Source organism: Dermacentor andersoni, chromosome 11 (assembly GCF_023375885.2).
Source record: "Dermacentor andersoni chromosome 11, qqDerAnde1_hic_scaffold, whole genome shotgun sequence".
In the NCBI taxonomy this organism is placed as follows: domain Eukaryota; kingdom Metazoa; phylum Arthropoda; class Arachnida; order Ixodida; family Ixodidae; genus Dermacentor; species Dermacentor andersoni.
Window position 1 is genome coordinate 65,725,942 of NC_092824.1, and position 24,141 is coordinate 65,750,082.

The following is a 24,141-nucleotide window of genomic DNA, read 5'->3' on the forward strand; positions in this document are numbered from 1 at the left end:
TGATCCTCGAGATTGGCGATATTTTGCCTGACTCTTGCAGAAAAATACCTCGAGTAAAGCAAGGCGTGAACTAATGTTAGCTGAGAACATGGCTCAGTAAATACCAAAAGCTTCATGAATAAATCGGAAAAGAAATTCTTTGGTTCATTGTAACACTTAAGTGACGTCTAAACCCACGTCTGAGTGGCAGCTCTCACTAGAATTCTTTACGTAGATCTTGATGCCAATGTTGTGTTAGGTGCATACGGCAGAAGTAATTTTAGAGCCGGAAAAATATGCGGAGAGATTTGGACACCATCTACACCATCTAATAGACACCTGCAGAACAACATTATGGTGTACTGGAATAAGGTAGTGTGTCGTCCGGCAGCGAAAACGTGCCTCTTTTTGTGACGAAGGCTGGGGGGTGCTGGAGCACAGATGAATGGATGTTATGATGGTCCCCTTTGGAATGGGGCGGTGGGTTGCATCACCAAGCACGCTAGTCTACTGCAGCGTCACCTGTCGCTGCAGCTTGGGGTCATTGCTGACAAGAGGGAAAATAATGGTGCAACACAGGGCCTCCGATATTGACAGTTATGGTTGTCACGGAGGTCATGCATGTATGTACGGAGCTCGCTGATTGCTTGTTGTAGTTTTCCCTGCCGCGTTCGCACATTATTTATGAGCACGGGAAGTACTGGATTTCTAAATATTTGTGTATGTGCGTGTGTATTTGTTCGTTTTCTTCAGTGAAACCTGGCAACTGCCTTTCTGGCTCAGGCAACATGAAAGGAATCCCCTGCAACCCACCAGGCACAGTGCAGGCACTCCTTCCAGGCTTCTTATCGTCGTGTGTTTCGAATGACTAAAAACACATGCGTGCTTACCGAACAGAACGAGTAGACGAGTGTTTGTTTCATCTTCTGCAACCAAAACGCTGAGCATACGAACAGGAACACTGCATGATCTGTGGCTGGAAACGTGCAAACTTAGACGCTGTTTCGATATATCCTACCAGTTTGTAGTGCTTATTTTTTGTGAATTATACTAATCTCAATTGTTTTGAGAGGGTTTTAGTTCATAAATACAGAAAGTCTTGCACAAAATATTTAAATTTTGCATGCTAGGCACACTAGTCGATCGCAGCACCCCACTGATGGCGTCCTTGCAGAAGCCAACGTTGGCAGAAGCGTCCTCGGTTCTGCCATTGTTTTGCTGTACGGACGACACACTATCCCATTCCAGTACACCATAGCAACATAAAACGTTTTGGCGACTTTTCGCTCACGAAAAATTAAGGTTTGCCTATGTTTGAGTTACATTTTAAGATCATTTGGCTATCTTTTGTTGGAACCATCTGGCAACCCTGACTACAGCGTCTTCTGCTCTAGCGTGGACGACTAAAGTGCTTTCGCATTTGGTCGGCAGTGCCGCGGCAAAAAACAAATCGCAAAAGCAGCGTTGCGCTCCCCATAATACCTCAACCAGATTACAATGACGCAAGGTGTCATTCCATCCTATTGCGATTGACAGCGAGCCGAAGAGCAGGCAGCTTCGAAATGTAAAATACGCCAACGAATGACGGTGCCAGCTGCTTCGCAAAGCTTTCGTCGACACGACTCCGTCTTGCCAGGTGCCACTAATTTTCTCTACTTTCTGCTTGTCTCTGAAAACAGGCGGTCCAAACTGAATTTCTGCATGACAGTAGGCTCTTGCTGTTGCTTCGTCATCCGTGCACAATAGTAAGCTCTCGCTTATTACGCGAAATGCGTTACGAGCAGAAACAAAATTTGCCTTGCGTTAATTGTTTCGTACTTTGCTAACTGCAGAATTTTTTACGTGATCAGTCATAGTGAAATCGCTACAAATCGTACCGCGCTTATCGCATGTGTCTCAGAACCTGCCTTCTCTGGAAGCATTGGGTTATAATGCGTGTTACCGGTAACTGCTGCATTTGTTGGGGGTCCTCTAGAGTTATGCGAGTCAAAGCAATCACTGCAGACATGCCCCACAGTGATGGTCTGGTACATTTCATACAGTTTTCGCCTAAGTACACTTTACGTCACTGCAACGGAGGTACAAAGGCTAGCACATCGGTTGCCAAGAATAATGTGCCGAGCTTACAGATGCAACGAAACTCGCACCATGCACGCTTGCTGTAGTGTTGGCGATTTATATGGGGCACTGCCTAGCTGAACTTCCTGCTGAGTGCTGTCGGGCATACTAAATCTCGTCAAGACCACGCGAATCAGGACCATACTATGCTCGATTCATTCCGAGTGACAGAGATGATCTAAATATGGCTTCCCCCAAATACAGCAGAGTTCATTACTTGTGCTTGATTGCATTATCCTTATAAGAACGCACTCACATGCACTGGATCGGTGAAATGCATATTCTACATTGCATTGCCTCTCGCACTTATATGCCAAATATAGGTCACACATTATGCATGTCATGGCACAATGTACATAGTAGGCCTCGATACCCAGGAAAACACATGCGCGAAGCCATAAGTTGCCAGCCTCGTTGGCTTTTTTCCTGTCTGCAATGTGCACCTTTGCCTGCACCTTTTGCAGTTAACATTTCTAAACTGATGAATTAATAAATTTCTACCACATTTGTTTTGGCATTAGTCCTGATGGTTCGTGTTCCTCTGGTACTCGCGCTACACGACTACTGTTAGCTGTAGATGTCAACACAACTGTACCTGACTACCACAATGTAGACAAGTGAACTTCTTTGGCATTGTGTTTATTTACACATGAATGATGATGATGTGCCTGCCCATTGAGGGCAAGGGAGGACGGGCTATCTGCTGAGCCGGAGGAACATGGCGTGCTTGCACTCCTTGGAGTCAGCTGGGAAGTATTTGTCGTAGAAATCCAGGATGAGTTCTTCCACCTTGAAGCCAAACTTCTGGTACAGAAGTATTGCTGGATTGGTTGCAGATACATGCAGTGTGACATCCTTTCCCATGCACGTCTGCACACAGAAGAAAATGGGTTACATTTGTTGTCCAACCCTTTGCTCTTGACGTGGCATGAAGCCCAACATTCATAGAGCACTGTGTACATACTTGGCTACATTGTGTAAGCGTATGTGTCTTGGAACTGGTCTGCACCTGTCATGAGTCTTGCATAGGTGGTAGATAGGTCTGTACTACAGGCCAGATTTTGGTTCACAGATACTGGCCATAACACAACTGTAACTGGTAGCCAAATACTAAATGGGTGCTCCCTTTTAAAGGAAACTAAAGAGAAAAATAATTTCATCTATATTAGTAGATTACCCTTGTACAATTCCAAAAAAGCCGCTCTTACTTTGAGAAGACGCTTGATGAACTGGAAAGGATGCATGAATGAAAGCTGATTGGCGATGCTGTTTTTAAGTTACTGCACCACCTTACTGTGATGTCATGGATTTCGATGGTGTTTGTTCAAACGTAGTTCATTTTGTGTTAATGAAGACAGTCTACACTGTATTCTAAAAGAGTAAAAGAAAACCTAGAAAGTATCAAAAACATTTACTGAGCCACAATGGCCCAGTTACGGGAAGATACCTTGAAATCAGTGATGTCACACTGATGTACTGGCACGAAATTTGATAAATGAAAGTGTAACAAAGAAGAGTAGCCGCCTGCGCCACAGCACCATCGCCACCGGCATGAGCTCGTGGTTGCTGTCTTTCGCTGAACGCTTGTGACAGCTACCCGTTCGCACCCGTTGCTAATAAATCGCTTAGCAAGTGGTGGAGGTGCTGGGTTTCGACCACCCTGGAACTTCGGAGTCGCACTCTACCCCCCATCATGCCTGACGATGCACGCACTCCTCCAGCTCCTCCAACGGCGCCGGCCACCTTGGTTTGTGCCTGTGCCTTGCGTCAGCGAGATCCCCCTATCTTCTCCGGCACAGATGACAAAGACGTTGAAGATTGGATCTCGTCTTATGAGCGAGTGAGTGCCCATAACCAGTGGGACGACGTTACCAAGTTGAGAAACGTCGCATTTTATCTTACGGACGTTGCGAAACTATGGTTTCTAAACCATGAAGCCGACCTCACTTCGCGGTTGGTCTTCAAGACCAACTTCACCTAAGTTTTCGGTCGGCCTGCAGTAAGAAAGCTTCGTGCAGAACAACGTTTGCGCACACGATCCCAAGAGGCCGGAGAAAACTTCACAAGCTACATTGAGGACATTGTCGACCTTTGCAAACGGGTGAATGCGTCGATGTCAGAGGAGGAGAAGATCAAACATATAATGAAGGGTATTCAGGACGACGCATTTCAATTGTTATTATCGAAGAGTCCACACACTGTCGCTGAAGTGATAGAATTGTGCCAGAGTTACGACGAGTTGCGCAGGCAACGGCTTCACACCCGACGTCCCACCCCACCCGCCGACTCTCTATCAAGCCTTACGACAACCATGCTGCTCTCTTCGTAAAAATCCAGGAATTCGTTCGCGCAGAGGTCGCCCGCCAGCTATCTTTGATATCTTCTGTCCAGGAACCACCCCCTGCTTTGCATCCTACGATCCGCGACTTCATTCAAGAACAAGTCTCTCAAGCCATTCCTCCAGCCGTTGAGCAGACACCAGTCACGGCTCCTCTCACTTACGCTGAAGCAGTTTCCCGATCTCGTCCACAAACGCCCCTGCCGCCCTCTATGCATCGACCACCGACATTTTTGCTGCCATCTATGCCGCTTCACGACCGCCGGCATTTTCCTCCTATGCCGCTGCCCGACTGACAGCATTTTCCGAATCCTCAACCGCGACTCGGACCTTACCCCCACCAGTGGCGCACCTTCGATGACCGCCCAATATGTTTTGCTTGCGGTGGTGCTGGTCACGTGGTGCGCCATTGTCGTCGTGGCATGCTTCCTCTTCAGAACATCCGGCGAGCGCCACCTTTCCCCGCTCCGTTTTCCTCTTCGCCTTCTAGCCTTCCTACCTCTTCCTTTTCCCCTGACCGCCCAACCGCCTCTACTCGCCGCTCACCATCTCCCCGTCGTTGCTCGCTTTCTCCGATGCGGCGTCGTCCCGTGTCCACCAAGCAGGAAAACTGATGGCCGCAGTTCCCGAGGCACGAACTGCGTCCACGTCGCAACGCCCAAGTCCTCGTCCCTCTCCAGCCAACGTCATTGAAGTCTCTGTCGAAGGAATCACCGTCCTGGCACTTGTAGATACAGGAGCCGCCGTATCCGTAATTTCCGCCGAACTCTGCCGCACACTACGAAAGGTTTTGACGCCTCTCTCCGACTTCTCCCTTCGAACCGCGAATGCTCAAAATATAACGCCTCTCGCTGCCTGTACTGCTCGCGTCTTCATTCAAGGTCTACTGTATACCGTCGAATTCGTCGTGCTGCCCACTTGTTCATATGACATCATATTAGGCTGGGACTTCCTTGCAAATAATAACGCCGTTATTGACTGTTGTCACGCCGAACTCGAACTTTCTGCACTTCCCGACGTCGAGCCTATCGAAAACGACCCTTCCAGTGTTAAACTGTTTGTTTCCGAAGACAATTCCGTCCCTCCACGCTCTTCCCTGCTTGTGCCTGTGTCGTGCGCCGCTATTTCTGATGCCACTGTTCTCTTTACGCCCTCTGAGCTGTTCATTCACGGCCGATGTTCTCCGCTGCCCTTTGCTCTCCTTACTCTTCGCAATGGCGTCACGAAAATGGTCGTCGACAATCCCACAGCCTGCCCTTCAGCTTTATCTCATGGTGAATGCCTAGGCCTTGTTCAACCGGTCGACACCTTTTGCATCTTTGACACTCCTGCCGTTTCTACTTCTGCGGGCCTTGGCGCACTTACTTGTGACTCTGCGATTGATCAGTCACTCCTCGACGCTTTCCACTGCTCCATCGACGATGGCACGTCATCTTCAGAACGAAGCCAGCTTATTGCTCTCCTGCAGAGGTTCAGTGCTTCTTTCGACAGCCATGCTTCCGGTTTAGGCCGCACATTGACCGTTTTTCACCAGATAGATACCGGCAGTCATGCACCTTTACGGCAGCGCCCTTACCGAGTTTCCGCCTTTGAGCGCCGTGTCATTGACCACCAGGTTGCTGACATGCTCAAGCGTGGCGTTGTGCAGCCTTCCAACAGTCCCTGGGCATCACCGGTCGTCCTCGTTAAGAAAAAGGATGGCTCTATTCGATTCTGCGTCGACTACCGACGTCTGAACAAGATAACGCGCAGGGACGTTTACCCGTTACCGCGCATCGACGACGCCCTCGACTGTTTGCAGGGAGCTGAGTTCTTTTCTTCGCTGGATTTACGTTCCGGATACTGGCAAGTCCCCTTGGCACCATCTGATCGACCTAAAACAGCATTTGTAACACCTGATGGATTGTACGAATTCATCGTAATGCCTTTTGGCCTGTGCAACGCTCCAGCCACTTTTGAGAGAATGATGGATAATATTTTACGCGGCCTCAAATGGAACACATGTTTATGCTACCTGGATGACGTAGTTGTCTTTTCCGCTGATTTCCGAACCCATCTCAGCCGTCTCGAGCAAGTTCTCAAATGCCTTACTGACGCGGGACTTCAACTTAACTTAAAAAAATGTCGTTTCGGCACCCGAAAGCTCACTATTCTTGGCCATGTTGTATCACGAGACGGTGTCCTTCCAGATCCAGCCAAGCTCCGCGCTGTCACCGACTTTCCGCAACCAAAGAAGTTATAGGAGCTTGAAAGTTTCCTTGGTTTATGCTCATACTTCCGACGTTTCATTCAAAATTTCGCTTCCATAAGTGCACCCCTGACAGGCCTTCTAAGTGGCGACAAAGAACTTTCTGCTTGGTCACCCGCCTGTGATGACGCCTTCACGAAATTACGCCGCCTGCTAACCTCGCCACCTATCCTCCGCCACTTTGATCCTGCAGCGCCCACAGAGGTCCACACCGATGCCAGCGGCGTCGGACTTGGCGCCGTACTCGCACAACGAAAAGCGGGCTTTGATGAATATGTCGTTGCCTACGCAAGCCGAACTCTGACAAAGGCCGAGGCTAATTACTCTGTTACAGAGAAAGAGTGTTTAGCCATTATTTGGGCCCTTGGAAAATTCTGTCCTTATTTGTATGGCCACGCTTTCGATGTCGTCACTGACCATCATGCCCTTTGTTGGCTGTCTACCCTTAAAGACCCATCTGGCCGACTTGCTCGCTGGGCCCTTAAGCTACAGGAGTACGACATCCGTGTCCTCTACCGTTCCGGCCGCAAACACACGGACGCTGACGCCCTTTCTCGCTCACCGGTCTCCGCTGACTGCGCTTGCCTATCCGCCCTTGAGCCCACAGTACCATCTCATGCACTGCGCAACATGCCGTCGGAGCAGCGCAAGGATCCCTGGATCGGTGCTCTCATCAGCATCCTTTCTGATCCATCCACCTCTTCACCATCTCGCGCTCTTCGCCGCCAGGCTACCCACTTCTGCATTCGCGACGGCCTTCTTTATCGTCGTAATTACCTCTCTGACGGTCGCAAGTGGCTTCTCGTGATACCCCGCCATCTCCGTGATCTTATTTGCGACGCTTTCCACGCAGACCCTCAGTGCGCACATGCCGGCCTCTTCAAGACCTATGCTCGACTACGCATCAGATTTTATTGGCGCGGCATGTATAACTATGTCAGAAAGTTCATTCGCTCCTGTGCTCAGTGCCAACGCCGAAAATTACCTCCCGGACAAGTCTACCCGTCACAACCCCTTCCCTGCCCTCGTCGGCCCTTTGATCGTGTTGGTATCGACATCTACGGACCGCTACCCTCCACTCCAGCAGGCAACCGCTGGATTATTGTTGCAGTGGATCACTTGACCCGCTATGCTGAAACAGCTGCTCTGCCGACTGCCACCGCCCGCGACGTTGCATCGTTTCTGTTACGACATTTCGTTCTTCGCCACGGTGCCCCTCGCGAACTTCTGAGCGATAGAGGCCGCGCCTTTCTTTCCGATGCTTTGAAGGCACTACTCGACGAATGCCGAATCGTTCACCGCACCAGTACAGCGTACCATCCGCAAACTAACGGCATGACTGAGCGCTTCAACCGTACTCTTGGCGATATGCTCTCCATGTACGTCGCCTCTGATCATTCAAACTGGGACCAAGTTCTCCCTTTCGTGACGTATGCGTACAATACTGCGACCCAAGCAACTACTGGTTTTTCCCCTTACTTTCTCCTATACGGACGAGAACCTTCTACTACTCTCGATACCATTCTGTCATATACACCTGACGCGTCCGAAAGTACTCCGCTATCTGAAGCTGCTCGTCATGCCGAGGAATGCCGCCAGCTTGCCCGCTCTTTTTCCACCGAGGACCAGTGGCAGCAGCAATCCCGTCAACCTGCCGGCCGTTCTGCACCAACTTTTTTGCCTGGCTCTCTTATATGGCTTCGGGTACCCGCTACTACACCCGGCCTCTCCTCAAAACTTGTCGCAAAGTACCTAGGACCCTACCGCGTTCTCGAGCAAACGTTCTCCGTCAATTACATCGTAGAGCCGCTCACGCCATCGACGGACCTACACCATCGCGGCCGGGAACTTGTCCACGTCTCTCGCATTAAGCCGTACTACGACCCAATAGTAGTCTCTTCGCCTTAAGCCGCCAGGATGGCGCCTTTTTCTGCGGAGGGCGATTGTAACGAAGAAGAGTAGCTGCCTGCGCCACAGCACCATCGCCACCGACATGAGCTCGTGGTTGCTGTCTTTGGCCGAACGCTTGTGATAGCTACCCGTTCGCGCCCGTTGCTAATAAATCTCTTAGCAAAAGCTTGGTCTTCGTTTCCTCTTCTAGTAATCAACCTCTTGCAGGAAAAATAACGAAAATATGGTTTCAAAGAATACCTTATCACTCTATACTGACCTATGTTTATCTTTAGGGGCCCTTTAACCCTTTAAAGACAAGATATAAAATACCTGAAGGAAGCAGTCACTGTATTTGCACCTAAATAACGTGACCGCAAATATAATGTGAGGGGGGACTTTTGGGTCTCTCTCTGTGTGAAGTTGTGCCGCAAATAAACAGAAAGCTATGCATAAAATCGGATGCCTGCAGGGCTTTATTCATCATTATTGTGAACCGCCATTGCAAAATAAAGGAAAGGACGAATGCTGATGCCTTTGTCGCTATGGTGTTGTGGTGTGACACTGGTGTTGTGCTATGTGACACCCTCCAATGTTATTGGACTAAGCACTCCAGAAATGTTTGCGACACAATCTAACATGGCAAAACTGTTCACAGATTGTGCGATGATGCAACGCCTGACATCAAAGACTGCTCACCGACACATCTGCTCAATAGTGCTGATCGTCTTGTTCAAGGTTGCAATTAACACGCCATAACCACATTGATTCAGCACTAACGGATTTCTAAATTAGCAGGAGAAAGACTGCACAAAATGCACAGTAGCAACTTGCAGTTTGTTGCTCTTGCATGCGTGCTTCCGATAACATGACGCCACAGTAAGAAGCAGGCCATTCTGCTCGGGTCATCAAAAGACGTGAGATGAGGCAGGCAGCAGCCATGCACTGTATTCTAGTTTGGCCATTCTATGCACTGCTGGCTTCTAGGAGCACACAACTAATTGTGTACCGTGAAGGTAACTGCTCTTTCCACAGTTACAGCATGCATACAGTGCTCGAGAAATAAAATGCGACAGAGAAACTGTCAATAGAACTCTCCATACAGGCAATTAGTACTCAAAAGTACCATGTCGTCACGCTATGAATCTGGTCACTAAAGGTGATGTGAAAACTGATCTAGGTGTACAAGTCAAAATTATGTAGACATCACAAGAATGCAGATGGTGGAAACAAAAGTATGCACATTAGTTAGCCGTAAAATGACGTGTTTCATTCGATGAGCACTGTACTGACTCCAAGACATATAGCCTGACAAGAGGCCTCTGCAGACATATTTGCAGAGCTCCATGTCATTTCAGCTTATTATAATAGAGTCAAGAGGGCTAGCCACTAACTGTAATACAGAGAAATCTTCTCAAGAAATGAAAAAATTCAGCAACTCTTTCATATTTTGGGGTACAGCGGATACAGCCATGCATGCATGCATGACTTCATGCATCTGACAAAAGCATAAACACAAAGTTGTGCAGTTAATTTGAGAATTGAACATATAAGTGGTGATGAGGCAGATACACCTGCTACTTACAATGCAGCACTTTCTGGCCACTCCCCTAGGTCCATATCTTCTGATACATGTTCATCATGAGCTTCCAATACTCAAGGACACTACTACCATCAAGAGTGGCTGTTAACCAATAAGATATTACTACCAGCAGTAATGTAAGGCGCTGATTTAGGTTCCATTTATAGTATGCGTTATTGATGTTATTCCAAAATTTACCATGTAGATAAAATTCAAAGTGACATTATGTTGTAGATACAGAGCAATAAATCTACCTTGCTGTGTCAGCTAATTTAATCCTGCAAAAACTTATTAGTTCATTTTTGCATCTGAGAAACTGATCAATAATTAGTGATCCTAAGCGGCATGCCATTCCACTGACCCAGCACTGCAATGATGAGCCTCAAACCCACGAACACCTTTTCCAACAAGGATTGCCTCGGAGGTGCCACAATAAGCTATTTTGTAGCATTCACAACTGGCACACGTCAGAGTACCTGAATGAGGTGGTAGAGCATGAACTTGGCAATGCCTGATTTTCGCCACTCGGGGTGTGTGAAGATGAACGGGATGTATGCCTCGTTGAACTTGACATCAGGCACCATGAAGGCAAAGCCCACCACCAGTTTCCTGCAAGGCATTAGAAGGTTTAGACTAAGTGATGCAAACAGCCTGTGTATTCAGGTACGGTCGAACCCACTTGCAATGATACCGGTTTTAACAATATATCAATATAACAATGTGCAGCAAATGCATCGTCATCTTTTGGGCGTATTTTCTATGGTGAAGTAAACTGCTTGCTACAATTCTCCCATGTCTCATTATCGGTTGTAACAACTAAATCTGCCTAATGGGTGCGTGTGTGTGTTGAAAGGGCAAAGAGCGCAAATCCTTGGAAAAAAGAAAAAGAAAGTGCGAGCCACCACGTTCGCCAGTGTGCCCCACACCTTCACCACACCTGCCTTTGTTACTATACACCCTGCACAGCATGCATTTGTCACTTCGCAAGCCTCGCGCACTCCTCTCCCGTTTCCCTTTAACCTCCCCAAGGTCGGCGCAGTCAACTCACTCATTGGAGAGGTGGAAGGAAGGCAGAAGAGGGGTGCGCAAAGCCCGCAATGTGACGAAAGCATGCCGTGCAGGGTGTGTGGCACAAAGGCGGGTGAGGTGAAGGTGTGTGGCACGCCGGCGAATGCAGTGGCTCGAATTATTTTTTCACGCACCTGCGCCCCTCTTTTCCTGAATTTCGCATTCCTCTTCGTTTCGGTGCAGAGACCTAGTAGCCAGATTTAATTGTTATAGCCAATAGTGTCGCATGGGAACATTGCAGTAAACAGTTTTTTACACACAAACGTTCACAGTGTGGCAGCTTCTCATTGTTGCATCTAAGTAGTTTTGTTAAACCTTGTGGGTTTAACAACTATAATACATAGCTACTATAACTATAAGTGGGTTCGACAGCACTTTTTTCTGTCTAATTAAAATCTTTGGTTGCTTATCCCCTTTGCTTTTTTCGTGCAATCCAGTTATTACAATTGTCAGTTATAACAATGGGATTTGCTAGGCACTTCAATACTGTATAAGTAGGCTCGACTGTACCACCAGCGGCAGCACGTGCTGGACCCTGAACATTCAAGCCTTCCTTAAAATTTTTTACGCTCATCACAGCATCCTCTATTTTTACAGTGCCTGCCAAATCACACCAAAATACATGGGAGCCAGTGTCTCCCTATACTGGTGCCACATTTCGAGACATTTCATACTTGTTAGGATATGGTCAAGTTATGCTGTGCACTGGTTCCACTGTTCTGCTCCCGCATGAAACGCGACGAAATAGGCTTAACATGACCCTAACCATGCCTGATAAACTGTGACCAACTAATGGAAAAGTGGTGCCCTCTATGTCAGCCCAGATTGTGGTGTCACAGGGCAGGCATAGAAAAAATACAGTATTGAGGCTATGACTCAACGCTCCATCTTGATTCCAGAAAGTGGAGGGAAGACCTGCCTTTTAAGTGAGATGGTCGCCAGGCTACATGATGCTGTTTCTTGAGTCTACATTTCACAGCAAGGCACTCATCATGGCATGAATTGCTGAGAAGTGTTACTGATCTGTAGCGTCCCCTATGTTCAAAAGGCACCATTGCTCTGTGCTTTGCAAGGTTGAGGAAAAATGGCAAGTTGAGGTCAACTTCAGGCCATAGGGGTTGAGCTATGGAGGAATGCCAGCCCTGTGCCTTACACCTTGATTTGTAAATTGCAGGGTGTAAAGCCATGCAACATAGTGCAGCACTATCGGCTGAAGTTCTATGCAGCATGGTGAGGTTTTTAAAGGGGCCTCTAGTTTAACATACTGCATTTTTCAAGGTTTAATATATGTCACGAGGTGCACGTTGTGCTGCAAAAGAAAGCTGACGACGACGACGAGGATGAAGGCACGAGTATGATTGTGCAATGGCACCCGAAAAAGGTGAAAAAGAAAAAGAATTTCCGGGGAGCCTCATGGCGGGAGCTTGGAACGCGGGAGTGGCGCCATTGTGAGGGAGAAAGCCGAGAGAAGGAGGCAGCAGCAGCGGAAGAAGCAGCCTGTAGGACGATGGGTCTGGGCTTCTGCATATGCCTGGTGCTCCTGAGCCTGTTTCAACCATTGAAGCTGGTGTATGTCTGCAGGGTGTCCAGCGGAGCACAGCCTCTATGATTCTGGACTTCCCTTCTTGCCTACGTTCCTGGCCCGTTGTTACAAGTCATCTCGCCGCGCGGCCCCAGCTGGGTACATCAGCAGCAGCCCTCTCGATGCCTGTATTATTCCAGCCGTGACCTCCTCTGACATCCAACACCGAATCGTATGGTGAAGTGTGAACTTCCAATGAATTAATTTTGTAGTGTGCAGACTAGTTAGACTCCATACCTAGAAGTGTTCCATAGTAATGTTTGTTCAAAGGTTTATGTCGTTGAATTGATGTAGATATGTTTGCATGTGTGTGAGTGAGAGTATACACTCCTTATTTTATTTCCTAAATCAGTATGTATTCACCACGTTCCAGAACCTACTACGGTGAAAATATCTATGCTGTGACAATATAGTAATGACAGGGGACTGGACGGATGAACAGCCAAGAGGCACATGTTGTGTGCATACTCGCACCTGTTTGTTTTTTTAAAGCTGTTAGCATTGCATGCTGGTCAAAGAGTGGGGCGATTTTAAAATCGCCGCGGCACAATAGACAGTTTGCATTGATGTCATCGTAGCCACGAGAGGCTGCATAAACAAGAAACACGGGAGCATGACGGGATGCATTTCTTGTGGTGCAAGCACATCACACGGGTGTTTTCTAATGGCTCTGGCACAGGTGCCAGCAGCATTCTGGTCGGGCCTCTATCGCAATGAGGTGGCAGTGGATATTCTGCACCGACATCATCGCAGCCGCCATGACGGTAAACCAGGACGGCGAAAAGCCACGTCCCTGACGTCTGCTGAAAGCTAGCTATAGAATGTCATTGTTGACGCATATACAAAAAGAGTGGAGATAAGAAAGTACATTTTGGTTAAAAAGAAAAGAACAGCTGAAGTGCATGATCCGAACGGGGTATCTTGAGTGTCCTTAGACCAGTTGTACAAATTGGGGAACACAATGTGGTTCTACTGCATACATACATATTTGAGACCTCAAAAACTTAGAGCCCTTGTGTTATGTTGAGGTACATAATTAAATATGGCAATTGATTTAAAGTTGTTGTGGTAGAGGTGCCTATCAGGGCAGCACCTATAGTAATGCTTACCTGTACATGGCGACACAGCTGAAATCTGGGTACTGGAGGCTTTCCGACACTGCAAAAATGTGAAGGGAGGATGAGGATTCGGACAAAGATAACTTAGGCCGTATGCACTAGAGTGCACTCTGCTATAGCCACAGACAACACGCATTCCTAATTTAGTCTGGATAGTATGTACAGGTGCTTAACTGGCCCACAGGACTGCCTTTTAAAACAACGTTCTGATAATGCTTGACCATGTGCAGTCAAACCTCGATTTAACTGAATTTGTGATGTAATGACCTATTTTAATTTCCTGATCTTGGTTCCATTGGAAACCATGCATTATCTTTTTTCTGCGATTTAACGAAGTAATTTCGTGACACAGTTTTCATTTAATGAAGTTTTCAGCCAGTTCAAGGATGTACTTGGAGCCTGTATAGCCAGTATATCTAGCAAAAATGTATAAAAATGTCGGCTGAGGCAAATTATTTCAAGCGGCCTACAGGAAAAAAAATTTTGAGCAGCAAAAACGCCGTCAAAGTGCACGCATTGGGACACTGTGGGCTGGGCACCGCTGCGCCATTCGTCGCGTTGATAAACAATTTCTTGCAGGGCGCGGAGTAACACGAGAGCTAACGATTCCTTTTGCGCTAAGGGGATGCAGAAGGAGTGAACGTGCGGTAACGTGAATCAAGAATGCGTTAAGGGAGGGGGGTAGGGGGGCAGGCATGTGGGCTTATGTGCCCTCTGTTTGTAGCATGCACGTCTCCTCTTTGTGCCTGTGCATACACGGGCCACATGCCGTATCTTGGAGGTAACCTTTCTTCCCTGCATGCGCTCATAATTGCACTATTATGGCCCGACCTTCACGCAATTTGTTTACTGCTAACAACATACTATTTACCAGGAATTCTCAGGGAATTTGTGAAGTTGTTTTTGCTACTGAAACATTAAAACTTCTAATTAACGAAATTCGCGATTTAGAGAAGTTTTTTGCTGAAAGTGCAATTTCCTTATATCGAGGTTTGACTGCAGTTTACTCTGAAGAGTCCCGACTATATGAACAAACTGCTCATTTATTCTCAGAGCTCCATACATATTTAATAAACCCTGCTTCGTTATGTTTGATAAAATGACTGACAGTATTTGCTAATGTTGTGGATATACAAGAATGTGAATATTGTTTTGTATAGTGAAAAAGGCTGTTCATTACTCGGCTAGATTTGCTTTGCTCACTGTTGGTTTTGTGTTTCATTTGATCCCAAAAATTACTATTCCCATTCTCCTATATTAGTGCTGTGCCAAGTAAAGGCATGTTTCAATTCCCTCCAATAAGGAAAATTGTGTATGTTGACATCAAAAGAGACAGCTTTCTGCATGCATTATGGCAATAACTGTTCTCACAGATACAGTGGAAATCTTACAGTCAATTCCAGGCCAAAAAAAGGTTCGGCACATGGCGTTGACAACAGGTATGTGTTGTGGGCGTACGTAGCAGAAGTCGATGGGATGGCGTTCTGCAGATTGTGTCACAGACTCCTCCCTGAACCTGTTGCACAAATGAAAAATAAAAGAAGAACGTAAGATACTATTGGGTGAGACATCACATGACCACAGATCGTGTGAATGCAGCACTTGTTTTTTGTGCTTTGGAGACGAAGTTGAACATTCTTGCCTATTACAGTTGTATCTTGATATAACGACTTCCAGACGTAACAAATTATTGCATATCATGAAGTAAATATAAAATCTGGCTAGCCTTATTTTATTTCAATGAGCATTTACTTCCATAACGAAACCAATACTCTAAGATCCACAAAATAATTTGCAGCGAGGCAAGCATTTGTTGACTCGCTGCTAAAAGCATGTATATTCTGGTAGCAAAAATGTCACATAGGAAGCCATAGCAACTTGAAACAGCACATTCCAGGCACACGTACATGTTTCGGAAACGGCTTGGCTTGGATGGCCCATAGCCAGCAAGTCACTGTGCCACTTCTGTACGATCACACCAATTACATGAAAGTGCGTTAACGACACTCTCAAAGACGTTTTTAATTTGGCACTGCTCACATGGCACCAGTAAGCCGCTGTTAAAAAAAAAAAAAGATAACTACAGAAGACCCTTTGCTGACCTGTTGGAATCATCATGGGTACATTTCTTTCCCACAAAAAACAAATTGTGAGATTCTTTTCACGACTCACAATTGAAGAACCACTGCATGCTTTCTTTCAGTAAACCAGCCCGTCAAGGTAATTCCAAAATGAAATGGCTAGTGCACATGCATGGCTACAACTTCAATGGGATTTTTTTCTCTTTGCTTGTGACTTGCCTCGCATTGAGCTTGTGGGACAGTATTTCTTCCAGAAGTTTCAGCCTCAGTGGCCTCGCTTCAAAGTCCCTGAAGATGAATGGCTTCAGTGTCCTGGAAGCAAATACACCATGCAGTCGATGTAAGCTAAAGTTATTTATTTATTTATTTCAAGATACCTTATAGGTCCCATGAGGAGCATTGAGTAAGGGGGGGGCACCATTGCAATACAGTTGTACATGTGAATACAGCAAAGATGAGTAGAAATCATCATTACAAAACAGGATTATGGATGAAGAAGATGCGGTAGCAAACAAAACATTAAATAAATTTTGACATCCACACTGCTTGCAGGCGTAATCAAACATTGTGTAAGAAAAAGTGTAGTTTAAAGCATGAAAGAGAGAGAGAGAGAGAAAAAAAAATCAGCCTGACATTACATAGATATATAGAATGACACATTTTTAGGGCAGAAGCTGCATGTTCAGGAGTTGCCTAAATTTATCTCTGTCTGTTTGCATGACAGTGCTGTCAGGAAGGGAATTCCACAAGCGGGTGGTGGCTCGTGGCAAAGCTGACAAACGCATCCGTGTTTCCGTAGATACATGTACGAGCGAAGCTTAAATCATTATGCAGTCGTTGCGATGTGCAACTTGCACGCTCCAGCAGCAAGGATGATGACTTCATTTGATGAACACATTTATGGAGCAAGGACAGCAACGCCACGTCACGACGACTGCTTAATGGATAAAGTGAAAGGTCAAGTTTCATTAGAGTTATGCTTGACTGCCTATAGTAATTGCAGGAAATGAATCAACTAGCTCAGTTTTGGATGGCTTCTAATATGCAGAATAAGTACTCATGATGAGGAAACAATATCGGTTATGCGAACTCGAGCTGCAGATGGACGAAAGTCAGAAAGGCTAATTTTCGGATGTTACGTGGGGATTTACGTAGGTTGCGACGAATTTACCCTAGCGCTTTTGAAGCAGTAGCACATATGGTTGTTACATGAGAGGCCCAGGGAAGATTTGGTGTGAGATTAATGACTAGATATTTGTACATTCAAGAGTCAGACACTAGATCGAAATTTATATAGTAAGAAAAATTTGAGTTAAAGCGTTTGTGTGCGAGTCATTACCTTGCATTTAGATGAATTAAGTATCATTTGCCAGGCATTGCACCAGTCGCTAATGCGCTGAAGGTTACCTTGAAGAATAAAGTGGTTTTCAAAGCTGGCAATCGGTCAGCATGTTATACAATCACTGGCAAAAATTTGCGTGTAAGAAGAGATGTTATTGGGCATACCTAAATCATACATATTCATACCTATTCATACCTATTCCAAACTTACACCTGGAACTCTCATCGTGCTTCAAGTGCCAACCTGCAGAAATTAATTGGCTGATGTACACCCAGTGTTGTGACCAACTTGAACATCTTTTGGATGTGTCATTGACTGATGACATTGCCTATTACTTGCTAAAAATTGCTCGAAATGGCACATCTGGGTGAAAATACAGTGCTGATCGTAAAATATTGATATGTTACCTATTACTTTTTTTCCTTGTTACTGTGCTGGGAAAGTGGTGTTCTATATTTATTTTTGGTGTCCATATGTGATGTAATAATCAGCAAAGCCCCACAATACAAACACAATGGAATATCACAGGTACCCCAAGAGCGGTATACAGTGAAACCTCGTTGATACGATTCTGTTACATACGATTTCCCGGCACCAACGTTAGTAATCGAGAACACAAGAAATGACGCAATACAGTTACACTTCCTTTTTCTTGGTTCATACATTCCTGAAAAACGCGACCTTTCGGCACCGATCATCAGCACATTGCCAAACTGAGATCGCATGATACGTTTTCCAGCCGCTAGATGCCATGCGAGCAAGAAAAGAAGTGAGGCATGTGCGACAGAGCAGTAAGTACCTACCATGGCAACTTCTCCACAGTACTCACCCACCCATGTCACGTGACAAAATACGGCACACACTCAGTTTTCTTTTTTTGGTAGTGCTAACAAATCTCCTCTTGGATCGTAGGAGGTTGCATTCACAGCTATGGCCGCCGATCATATTGCAATAAGCATCTTCACCTATCTGTTTCACAGTGCATGTAGCCTAGCACCATTGGAAGCATACTGCACGGCTTTAATAGGTGGTAACCAAAACATGCCGCCGTTCCCTGCTGCAGGTTACGTGAAGTGAGCATCTGGCGGCATTGTATTCCAGCACTGAGTGCTAGCTTGATTCCGCTTCAGTTTCACGTTGTCGTCTTAAAACACTATGCAATAGGAAAATGACGTGTGTCGTGGGTTGCTCAAGCCCCGCCAGTTCGATGCATGTCAGAATCTCATTAATATGTTGGCACGTTAGTGCGTTAGTACATTCTTTTCTCAAAACTTAAGAATGAGATTCTGCTGTACTTAAGCATTAAAGTGATACAATGAAAGCAGATAACTGGACTGGACTTGTGCTATGGAACCTACTTAGGTGGAAAAAAATATTGTACTCATAAAGTACTCTTTTAATTATTTCATGGTAATTTCACGTTGAAACCCCAGCTCCAGTATGCCAGTGCAATGTCGCATATTTCAAAATAATTTTTCATATTTCGGCCATTGCAGCTCAATAAACATTCTTGATACGTACTCGCAAAGTTCAGTCTTTGGTTCCCTTAGAATACAATGTAATCCATCTTTACCTATGAAAAATTGACTAGGGCTAAGCAGGTGCTGTCAAAACCTTGTCGTCGTGGAGAGCTGGTGTGTGAGCTTCGTGGCATCCCCACCCATCTTTTGTTTCTGCGTCTTTTCTTGCCTTACCAAGCCCTATCTCAGGGTAAGAGTGGCTTTTGTTGGTAATTTAGAAGGGTGTAATGTAATAAGAAAGGTGAAACTAATTTTCCTTTTTAGAATCCCTTTAAGAAAAAGCACTCTCAAAAGTGTACAGAAACAACTAGTACTTGAATTCTGCTGGAGTGTCCAGTGGAAAAGCTTCGCAGTCCTGCAGTGTTCAAAACGCCACTGCGTAATGTCACTTCTGAGTGGGCGAATGGGAGCACACTGCGAACATACTCTCACGAGGGCTTGCACTTGTGTAAGCGGTGTTGCCAAGACAAGCTCGAGCCACGGCGACAAAACTTTTTGAGAAGTTACACAAGTGGCCTCATTTGCTTACGGGAAAGTGCTATCAAGAGAGTGGTTGTTACAAGTGCCGACTTTTGCATCTTACACTGCTTACCTCTGAGTGTACGGGCTGGCTATGCACTCCAACTGTTCCTCTTCAAGACCAAGTATGCGCGTCACGAATGACACGTGATTTGGGACTCCCACCATGCGAGCAGTTCCTATAGTCACCTGGACAATGAAAGATGCAGGTTAAACAACACCTCGATTCCTTTCAGCATAGAGAGCGGCTATCCAAAGAAACAATCGAGGCGTTCGAGATAAGAACATTAGATCATGCACGTGGCAGCCATCCTTCGAATGCTTCACCTGGCTGCAAGTGTGTGTACCTGCACGCATGTAGCAAGCACAACCAATTTATCCCAGTTTTCTTGTTCTCTGCATGTAAGCAGAGCTGCAGGTTGAGGAAGTACTGGTACAAAATTCTTTTTATTTGTAATTGTTCTTGTGTTAAATGAAAGTCTTAGCTCTCTAAGCCTCAGCAGAAATACTGCGAGCATCAGTGTGCTCTGAATAATTTACTAAAATACTTGTTTTTATCAACCAGTTTTGGTACACAGAATGTTAATGCGTCATAATCCAAGAGCTCATTTCATTTCTGTGATCACTGTATCTGCAAAATGTGAGCACAAAGAGAAGAAACCTGCACCATACTTTTTCTTTCCTTTTTTGTTAGCAGTATCATATAGCCTTACGCTACATGATGTCATGATAATGTTGGTGACACAAGCACAGCATTTTGAAACAAAACTTGGTACTAAATTCAAACAGTAAGCATGTTACGTTTTCCGTTCTTTGTACTCATTTACTGCATCCTTTTACATGCAAAAAAAGTGTGTGGTATAGGGTTTCTACAACATCAAAAATATGTGTCTGTGCTCCTTTATTCAGTGTGTGCATTTTTTTAGCGCTGTTGAGCATTTTCAAACTTCGATGATGTATTCTGGACTATTGTATTTATGCGAACCCATACCAGCTAGCACAGCTTGCCGTTTTTCTCACGAGAGCTCAGACACTGTATTGTGGCACACACCCAATATAAAGAGGCCTGAACATCAACTGAGCAACTTCAGTAGCAAGCAGGATGCATGGAAAGAATCACACAGCACAGCTTATGAAGCAGACCACCCAACCCTGAAAATGCAACAAGAGTGCAAAGATTAGCCTAGGCATCTTCATTCTGTGTTGTCTCGTCTTAGCACTGTTTTGCATGTAAGAATGTAGCATACTGAGCGGGCAGACTTGGTGTCTCAAAACTTTACAACACACTAAGCACGCTGTGCCAGCTTGCAGTTCTTAATTTCGAAACGCTAACAATGATCACAAAAGTTGCCGAATGCAGTTAGCTTTGCATTCTTTAGCAGCTGGCAAAACATCAGAGACATTGCATGGTTGCACAGTACTCGCAAGGCAAATGCAAAGAAAAGCAAGTACAGCTTTACAATTTCTCAAACAGCTTGCGGCACGCACCCTCAATGTAAGTGCAATGCAGCAGGCACAAATATGAACACCCATGGCCAGACGGAGTATACATGGCGAAAATGTGCAAAGCATGTGGCAGTGCTTCTTAAGTTTTTGTTACTGTTTTCTTGTTCTCATATTGAGTGAAGATGAAGAGTGTGAGCACTATGTGAATTACGGCACTCACCTGAAATCTGTCCAACACGTCTTTCGTGTTCCGCCTGGGCTGGTGAACTTCCTGTACCAATGAGAGAACACTGATTTAATGATCTTGCCACCACACACAGCAGATGATTTGCTGCTTGACTTGCTAAAGTTGGTGCACTAGGCTCATTAAAAACAGCATAGTTTAAGAGTGGGGACCATTCTGTGGATGAAATAAGGCGTGGATAAGAAGCTGGCCCACAGTAGACTAAAATCACTTCTGTTGTCTTTTTCTTTTTGTACATGTCTCTATATCAGGCAGTCACACTGGCCCTAAGTGCCTACCTTAGTTGCAAAAAGAGAGTGTTATAGCTAACTTTTCCTGGCATGCGGTAACAAAAATGATTTTTCCTCAATTTTCGTAGTGACACAATGACAAAAGGACAAAACACAACACAAGATGCAACGTGTTCGTCTTTTGTCACCTTAGCCTCCTGCTACTAACATCGAAACTCAAGTACCAGCACACCCACACTTTCCCCATTCTTTTTGTTCAGGGTTATGTGCTCTATTGCATGTTGTTAGTAGCTCCACCTACCACAGTTGCTCAGTGACTGCTATGTCATTCTGGCACACAGCACGAGTATATGAGTCGGCGAATATATGAGTCAATATGGAGATTGTCGCATGTGTAAAACACCAGGTAGCTAAAAATAAATGCAGAGCCGTCCACTACCATGTCATGTTTAAGCAAGCGCTGTGCAAAGACACTTTCAAGTGATATCTTGAAGCTGCATTGCCTTGTAATGTACAATGCCAAAAAAAATGTGTAACCTCTCTGGATATCAGGTGATCTTTCATGGCAGACCTGTCATTGGTTCTTTCAGCTGACAATGTGTCCATAGTCCAAGAAACTAAACTATGTATATACCTGACTGAACTTCTATAGCTGCTACAGGTATATGAAGGTTGTTCAATGCTTATCCTAAATAAATTACCTACATGAACAAGTTTACTTCATTTGTGAGATAATTACTTTACTTATTGTCATTAACCTTTTCTTAACACCAGAAACTATCAACTAGCATGTTGATAACTGGTTGGAAGTCTGTTTTACTGGCTAGAGCCTCCCCATGAGTGTCTACGCCATTGGCAAAACTTGTACAGCTCCCTTATTCTACACAGACTAGACATTTTGGTTATGCGACGGTGTGCAAACTTTAACTTTCCTGACTGTAGTCCAGGTTCACTTAATTATCTTTTTGCACTTGTCCACTGTACTGTGGCTGCAGGTGACTTGTACGTGTACACTACTACTTTGTTCTTTGTACTCGTTTGTTCTGTACTATCATAGCTGTATTCACCATTCATTAAAGCCTTAGCTTTTCTTCGCTGGTTGCAGTCTTGTGCTATTGGTGCCGTTCACGCTTTCTGCAGTGGGGGCCGATCCAGGAGATAATGCAGTCTACATTTCCCATGGGTATGTGCTGCTGGGTATGTAGTCATGCCAGTGGGCATGTCATCATCGTCTTGCTGTCACCATCATCGCCACGGCACCTCCCAATTATCGCCATAGAGTTGTTGTGTGTCTTTGTCATACCATCATTGTCATACAGTCATCATCATCTCAATGTTGTCACAATGTCTTCATCATACCACCTTTGTTGTTCCATCGACATAATTTTATCGCAATCATGCTGTCATCATTCAGTCGTAATTATGACACCGATTTTAAGCAACTGTGGTCATACACTTGTGTCATACCGTCATTGTGGTCGTTCCATCGTCATCATCCCATTGTCCTCATGCTGTCATTGTCATAGCGCTTTTGGTTGCGCCAGTGTATGCTTTGAAGGTTGGTAAGCGCTGAGCATCAGAGAGGGGCATAGAAGTTTAAACGAGAATGTTGTAAACCATCCTTTGCACTCAACTGTCAAGGAAGAAGCAGGACCTACAGATGCCGAGGCGATTCAGTGAGCTCAAGATCAGGAGCGAAAATGCCTGGTCCACACCATAGTTAACGCTTAAACATTCGTGTTGTAAAGTCGTAACCATCCTATGAGTTTCTTTTTACTCTGTTCACCATCTAGATTGTTCATTGCACAATAAAGGAATGTTTCTGCACAAAAACATGCCCTCTACCGAGATGAATTCTGCAGAAACCTGCAAAGTGGTAAAAGACAACTGAAACTTTTTTTTTTTTAATCTAGTGAATTATGAAATACTTCCTTTTGCATACGCTCTATGTTGTCAACAAGGCTTACACAGGAGAGTTTGCTGTTGGGCTAGTTGGTTCATGGTATACTTGAAATGAAGACAGTGCAAAGAACTGGACAAGAAAGAGGCATAGACACAGCGCTGTGTCTCTTCGTTGTCCCACTGTTTGCAGTGTTTCCATTCCAAATGACTTACATAGTACAAACAAAGTGACATGGAAGCAATAACACCTCTTCTTGACATCTTACCTGTTGCAAATCTTTGTCTGGCCGATGTGAAAGCTGCCCCACTAGGGCGTCAAGGTCAAAAACTGGAAGATTCCGTGCTCGCTTGATCTAAAAAAAGATGGAGAAATAAAAAGACTAACACGGTACCAAAACAAGTAGAGATTTCAGAATTCTAATGGCCTGGAGTACCAGAAACGCCACTGCTAATTATCATTTATATACAAGGTAGAACGTGTCAACACAACTATAGTTTCTTAGGTTGATTACCTTTTCTGATTCATTCACTCATGGGGAAGTACAGACTGCATGTACTGCCTGTCTGATATCTCTGGAAAAGCAATTTCCAATTGTCTTTCCAATCTTAAATCAATCTGTAGTCCAGAAAAATAGATAGTGGTTGACAACTGTACTCAATGTTAACACTGTCTTGCTTAAGCCTGGAAAGCCCAAAATTTCATTTCTGCTGCACCGAGTTGTTTGACAGCTCAAAATATGCATTCAAGCGTGTGACATGCAACGCCCATCATAGTGCTTTTGATACGCTGGAGCAAGTGTCAGTTGTGGATAGTTCAGCAAAGTGATTACTAATTAAGTAATTACTATGCTAATTAATTTATTATACTCTAGTAAACTTTCATTGTTTTGCTGGTAAAAATGTACTCTTCATGCCCAGACATAAAGTTGAAGGA

The 24,141-nt window shown here is 45.2% G+C and overlaps 1 protein-coding gene across 2 annotated transcripts in view; it reads right to left on the reverse strand.

The window, feature by feature from the left end:
* Positions 1 to 2,720: 2,720 nt before the first annotated feature.
* The window catches only part of Atac2 (Ada2a-containing complex component 2), a 45,037-nt gene continuing 23,616 nt past the window's right edge, over positions 2,721 to 24,141 (reverse strand). For both annotated transcript variants that reach the window (XM_072285543.1, XM_072285542.1), the window contains 8 exons: positions 23,474 to 23,560; positions 21,052 to 21,102; positions 19,459 to 19,574; positions 16,224 to 16,316; positions 15,315 to 15,439; positions 13,915 to 13,963; positions 10,632 to 10,764; positions 2,721 to 2,967 (listed from right to left, as the gene is read on the reverse strand). In XM_072285543.1, coding sequence (XP_072141644.1) covers positions 2,794 to 2,967; positions 10,632 to 10,764; positions 13,915 to 13,963; positions 15,315 to 15,439; positions 16,224 to 16,316; positions 19,459 to 19,574; positions 21,052 to 21,102; positions 23,474 to 23,560 — 828 coding nt within the window. In that variant the 3' untranslated portion in view covers positions 2,721 to 2,793. The remainder of the gene's footprint in view (positions 2,968 to 10,631; positions 10,765 to 13,914; positions 13,964 to 15,314; positions 15,440 to 16,223; positions 16,317 to 19,458; positions 19,575 to 21,051; positions 21,103 to 23,473; positions 23,561 to 24,141) is intronic.